At 71.5% G+C, this 6,438-nt stretch overlaps 1 protein-coding gene across 1 annotated transcript; it reads left to right on the top strand.

The window, feature by feature from the left end:
* Positions 1–713: 713 nt before the first annotated feature.
* On the top strand, positions 714–3,753 carry LOC307098746 (nutritionally-regulated adipose and cardiac-enriched protein homolog; the record flags this gene model as incomplete). The annotated part of the gene is made up of 4 exons (XM_079769787.1): positions 714–824; positions 2,065–2,188; positions 3,245–3,280; positions 3,542–3,753. 4 exons carry the CDS (start codon positions 714–716, stop codon positions 3,751–3,753), a joined length of 483 nt encoding a protein of 160 aa, XP_079625913.1.
* Between the last annotated feature and the right edge of the window lie 2,685 nt (positions 3,754–6,438).

The following is a 6,438-nucleotide window of genomic DNA, read 5'->3' as shown; positions in this document are numbered from 1 at the left end:
CCAGCCCTGGAGAAGCACAGCCCTGGAGTAGGACAGCCCTGAAGAAGCACAGCCCTGGAGTAGCACCCAGCCCTGGAGTAGCACCCAGCCCTGGAGAAGCACAGCCCTGGAGTAGCACAGCCCTGGAGAAGCACAGCCCTGGAGTAGCACAGCCCTGGAGAAGCACAGCCCTGGAGTAGCACAGCCCTGGAGAATCACAGCCCTGGAGAAGCACAGCCCTGGAGTAGCACAGCCCTGGAGAAGCACAGCCCTGGAGAAGCACAGCCCTGGAGTAGCACAGCCCTGGAGTGGCACAGCCCTGGAGAAGCACAGCCCTGGAGACGCACAGCCCTGGAGAAGCACCCAGCCCTGGAGAAGCACAGTCCTGGAGTAGCACCCAGCCCTGGAGAAGCACAGCCCTGGAGAAGCACAGCCCTGGAGTGGCACAGCCCTGGAGAAGCACAGCCCTGGAGAAGCACAGCCCTGGAGAAGCACAGCCCTGGAGACGCACAGCCCTGGAGAAGCACCCAGCCCTGGAGAAGCACAGTCCTGGAGTAGCACCCAGCCCTGGAGAAGCACAGCCCTGGAGTAGCGGCAGCCACTGGAGCTGATAACAACACCTGGCCGGGAAGCTGGAGGCTTTCTGGGTGCTCCTCTCCCTTTAGGGTTACTCCCCACGTGCTGCGTGTGCGGTCAGTGGTTCCTTTGCTTCCCCCAGGACCATGTTATGGTAGATGAGGGCGGCAGCACAAGCCCTGAGCCCCGACGCCAGGCCAGAGACGCGACATCAGACCAGAAAGCATGTGGCGGCCGCTCCAGGCTCCTCGGTGCCCAGGGCGGGGAAGGTAAGGCAGGTCCCGAATGGGCCCCGGACCGCTGGGGGCGGGACCTCGCATGAGGGGTGGGCCCAGGGAGTGACACTTTGGAGGTTCGGTCTGGCAGAGCGGGTGGCAGGACCCAGGGTGGGGCCCAGCGTGACCAAGGTGCACGGGGTCCATCCTGGGCCACGGGCAAGGCTGCAGCCTGCGAGGGAGGGGTGAGGCGGACAGGGGAAGCCGGAGGGATGGAGAGGCAGGGTGGAGTGAGAGGAAGCAGGAGCAGGCGGGGCTCAGGGTCAGGATGCTCCTCTGGCAAGCTCGCCCTGGCAGGGGGACAGACGGCGGGGACAGGGGACCAGCGAGGCCGTCAGGAGGGACAGGCAGGACAGGGAGCACTTGAAAAGACAGTGGGGGCGCGTCCGGGTCCAGGCGCCCAGCTCACGGCCGGCCAGGCAGGCCGGCGGCACCGAAGTTCCCGACGAGGGCGGGCACCACCGTGAGCCGGGCCACGCCCGGGACCAGGCGGGATGGCCGCCGCCCCGGAAGGCCGGCAGCAGGCTCTGTGCGGCCGTCTCAGCTGTGGCCCCAGCTCACGGGGTGTTCGCACTCCAAACAGCCTGCTGTCACCATTTTACAGACGAGAACACGGAGGCTCCGTGGGTCTGGTCACGGCCACTCCACCTTCCGAACCGCACTGAGTGCGGGGGCGGCCCTGGCCGGCCCGGGGGTCCAGGCTCCGCCCGCCCTGGCCAGAGGCCTGTGCTCACTCCCTCACCGGGTCCGGGGGCAGCGACACAGGCCCAGCCTGTGACCCTCAGGCCCAGCCCCTCCCTGGCGCCCGGGCTGAGCCCCCCCGTCCCCGGCAGAGGGCTCCGGGATCAGCAGGTCGGGGCCGGGGGGGGGGGGGGGCAGCTGGGGCAGGAAGATGCCCGGGGGGCCCGTGGCTGCCGTCCTCACTGTCACTGGTGCCATTGCTATTGACATGTAGGAACGATTAGGACTCGTCGGGGCTGGTGGGGGCAGAGCCTGGGCAGGAGAGGCGGGCCCTCGTCACGGGCCACCACGCCTGTGGCAGCAACACCATCGGATCCTGAGCGGCCATGGGGGGGCGGGGGACATGGGCCCCATCTGGCCCACGGTGGGTCTGGCTGCACAGACCCCGAGGAGCTGCAGGGAACCTGGCGGAACAGCCTGTCTCCAGCCCCCGGAGGCTGGGGAGGGGGGACCCCGTTACCGCCTGCTTCCCTCTGCTTCCCCCCTCTCCCAGGAGGGCGACAGGAAGTGCCCCCCCTCCATCCTGAGACGAAGCTGGGCGCCCGAGGGCCGAGGCCGCAGGGCGGAGCCACAGAGGCGCGTGCGGTTCCACGAGCCCTTGGAGGTGGCCGTCCGCTGTAAGGGGGCGCGGGGTGTGGGGTGTGGGGCGTGGGGCGTGGGGTGTGGGGCGCGGGGTGTGGGGTGCGGGGTGTGGGGTGTGGGGCGTGGGGCGTGGGGTGTGGGGCGTGGGGTGTGGGCTGTGGGGTGTGGGGTGTGGGGTGTGGGGCGTGGGGCGTGGGGTGCGGGGTGTGGGGTGCGGGGTGTGGGGTGTGGGGCGTGGGGTGTGGGGCGCGGGGCGTGGGGTGTGGGGTGTGGGGTGTGGGGTGTGGGGCGCGGGGTGTGGGGTGTGGGGTGTGGGGTGCGGGGTGTGGGGTGTGGGGCGTGGGGTGTGGGGTGCGGGGTGTGGGCTGTGGGGTGTGGGGCGTGGGGCGAGTGCCGGGGCTCCGTGGGGGCCTCTGCCCAGGGCCTCACGCTGTCGGGCTGGTCCCCTCTGCGGCTCGGGTCTGCTCCAGGCCCACGGGGTGGGGGGGGGGGGGGTGCAGAACTCACAGCAGCCGCCCTCGAGGCCGAGCTCTGACACGGCCCCTTTCGTATCGCTCCCCGAGGGGCCTGGCCGCCCGCACCCGCCCTCTGGACTGGCTCAGGGTCGCTGGGGGCCCCGTCACCTGCAGGACCCCTCCCCCTCTGACCCAGTCTGTTGCTTAGGAATGAGTGGCAGCCCCTCCACTGAGCAGAGGGGACCCCACAAAGGCCAGGGCCCTGGGGGGTGAGAATCGTGGGGACACCTTAGATTCTGCCCACCACAGCCCCCCAAGCACAGGGCCGAGTGGGTGGGACGGAGTGGGGGTCCTGCCCGGCCCTCCCCAGGTGCCCACCCCGCCGCCCAGGGCCCAGGCTGCCTGCGGGGTCACCACGCCCCAACCCCACAGGCTCTGAGAGCAGCACCCAGCGTCCTGGGGCCCCGCATTCCGGCCGGACCTGGGAGCGGGGAGGCTGGGCAGGCCCGGTGGTGCCGGGCAGACTGGCCGGTGGGGGTGGGATGGTCACTGGTCCTCTGGGTGGGGAGTGCGGCGAGAAGCCCTGGGTGCGTGCAGGCTCACGTGCCCCCGCCCACCCTCGGCTCTCCTCCCCAGACATCGCCAGCAGGGAGCACGTGCCCACCGCCAAGGGTGAGTTCTGATCTCCCCAGGGGTACCCAGCACCCCCCACACAGTGCCCAGGGCAGCCCCAGCCCCAGGCCACCCTGGAACACCCCCCGGAGGCCGGGCAGGGATGAGGGCCCTCCACGCCCCGGGACCCCACCCTGATGGGCAGCCACGGTGCCAGCCCCACCCTCTCCGCACCTCCCGCCGGCCCCCGGGAGGATGGAGTCCCGGACCCTGGGGGTGGGGGATGCAGAAGGGGCTCACCCACACCTCCCTCGCCCCCAGCGCCCCGCCGGCCCCGGCCCCGGCCCCGCGGCGCCTCCCTGCTCCTGCGGCTGGGCCTGTGCGCGCTGCTGGTGCTGCTGCTGGGCCTGTACTGCGGCCGGACCAAGCCCCTGGCGCTGGCCCTGCAGGACCTGCGGGCCCGGCTGCTCGCCCTCGCCCTGCGCCTGCGGCAGGCGCTCCTCACCGGCTGGCACTGCCTCCTGCAGCTCTGACGCCACCGCGGCCCGGCGGCCGGGCAGAGGCCACGGAGGGTCTGGAGCAGCCAACGGTGAACCGGGGACTGAGGGGGCTGCAGGGGGGGCCCCCAGGCTGAGTCAGCACGGCCCCTCCTGGGTCACGGCCCGGGGTCCACGGGGAGGTCTGTTAGGAAAAGGACCCACTGCTAAAACCGGGACCACACGCCCGGCCCGGGCCAGCCCCCTCGCCCTCCCTGGTCCCTGGAGGGGGCTGGGTGTGGCTCCTGGAGGCCCGGGCGCTGCCCTGTGCCGGGGCCTGACACCCTCAGGAGAGCCGGGTCCGTGGTGGGGGTGGGCAGTCCCTCCCCAGCCCCTCGCAGGCCCCCACTGAAGCCGCACGGTGTGGGGGCGCCCAGGTCAGACCCTGCCCTGGGCCCAGCCGGGCTCCTCCATGCCCAGGGGCAGCGTGTCCTCGGCTCCCGCCCGGCCATCACTGCGTGGGGTGGGGCTGGGACGCCACAGGGCAGGACCCCACCGCCTTCGGACACGTCCCACACCGGCTGCGGGGCCCGTGGGTCCCAGGACACTGAAACGGGGGCCGAGACCCACCCACGTGGGAGGGGCCGGGATTTCTGTTTTTATTGTGACTTTGAGAAATAAAATACATTTAAGTTGAAGAATCTTTACTTTCGAGTTTAGCCGGAAGTAGAATTAACCACGGGTGTCCGTTGTCAAACAGCAGGGAGAAGCAATGGGTGGCCCCACGTCGGAGCCCCGGGACCCCACCTGCCCTTCCCGTCCCGCCCGGGGGGCCCTCCCTGCCTGAGGCGAGAGCGCCCGCTCCTGTCCAGTCCCCCCTCCCGGGCCGGCGCCCCTCCCAGGAGGTGCCGGGCGCACCGGCCGGAGACGGGACCTGCAGGGAGTGGACGCAGGGCTCTGCGGGCCGATCGAGGGGCCGCCCCAGACCAGCTCCAGGACCCACAGGGCACCCCGAAGCCTGGGCGGACCCTTGGGCTCCCCCTTCCTGCCAGGCTGGCCGCTGCGTGGATGGGGTGCAGGCAGAGCCACCCACCCCCGCCGGGGACAGACGAGGGGCCCGCAGGGGCTGAAGGGTCCCCATGGCCAGTGGGCTAGGGCCGCCAGGCTGGGCCGGGGCCAGACCCGCTCCGCTCGGGGGTCTCAGGTGCCGTCCAAACACCTCTCCCCGCCCCGCTGCTCTGCCTGGCACCCCAGCGGGCTCTGCCCCCGGGACGCTGGCCCCGCCCCCCAGGACACCAGCCAGTACAGCAGCATCAGGACAGTCACCTGCCCCTCACTTCCCCGCCCCGTCTGCCCGGGCACCCTCTCCAGCCCTCGCCCAGGCCCAGGCCCACGGCTCTGCAGGCCCCTCCCCTCGAACGGGAACAATCCAGTCCGGGCAGGGGGGCGGGAGGGCGAGCGGCCTTCCTTCCCGGGGGAGGGGAGCAGCAGGAAGCCAGCTGGCAGCACGGGGCAGCTGAGGAAGCCGAGGGTGCTTAGAGCCCGGGAGTGGGGTGCTCTTACCCCTCGGGGCCCCCCTGGGCAGGCACGGAGGAGGGGGAACAGGCGGGAAGCCAGGAGCCCTGGAGGGTTGCTCCACATGCGCTGTGTGGGCGGGTGGGAAGGCAGCGCCCCCCCCCCCCCGCTGCAGGGGCACAGGGCTCCCCAGTGGATGGAGATGCACCGCATGTCCACACCTGCTCTGGTCTTGGCCACCCCGTCCCGTGCCTGCTCACACACGCACACACACTCATACTGTGCACACGCATGCTCACACACGCACACACACTCATACTGTGCACACGCATGCTCACACACGCGCACACACACTCATACTGTGCACATGCCTGCTCACACACACTATGCGCACTCACACTGCACACACTCTACAGTAGTGTATGGCACACTCTCCTACACGCACACACATGTGCACACACTCATGTCACATGTGCACTAATATCACATCCATGCACACCCTCGCATGCACACGCAGACACGTGCAGCGGCACCGGGCCCCTCCCTCCTCCGGCACGGGCCCAGCCCACACGAGACAAACGCTGGGGCACAACCACAGGGCTCCCCCCGCCACCCGGCACGGCGGCCACCCCGGGCCGTCCCCTGAGCCCAGGACACACGCCTGTCCCTGCACTTTCGGAGCCGAGACCGGCCTGGACCCCCAGGGGCCCCGGAGCAGGGACAGGGGACACAGCCCTGGAGGGCCGCCCGGGCCCGCGGGTGCGGCCACATGTGAGGTCCTTCTGCACTCGCCTGCCCCAGGCCACGGGGTTCCCGTCCCACACGCCACTCGGAGCCACTGGCAAGGGCGTCGTGTGGGCATCTGGGCTGATGGGGTCGCTCGGGGCTGCCGCGAAGCAAGCATCACGCCTCCGCGGGGCAGGGCCTGGGCCTGGGGGTCCAGGGGTCTGAGAAGGCGGGCGCTCCCCCCCACCCCCGGCCTCACCGGCCAGTCTCACTGGGCGGGTCCTCGAAGCCCCAGGCCTGTGCTGCCCCCGCCCCGTCGCAGCCGGTGGGATCGGGCGCTGGGTGAGCGGGTGGCTCACGGCACACGGTGCGGAGGGGGACATGCAAGCCTGCCGGCCGGGTGGGGCCCAGCAGACCCGCCCGCCGCTCCCCGGGGCAGGGCGTGCGCCCCAGGCTGCGGGGGCGCTGGGGTGCGGGGGTGCTGGGCCCCACCGGGGACGC

This window comes from Cnephaeus nilssonii (genome assembly GCF_951640355.1).
Source record: "Cnephaeus nilssonii genome assembly, chromosome: 4".
Lineage (NCBI taxonomy): Eukaryota > Metazoa > Chordata > Mammalia > Chiroptera > Vespertilionidae > Cnephaeus > Cnephaeus nilssonii.
This window is presented reverse-complemented; position numbering and strand designations above follow the sequence as displayed.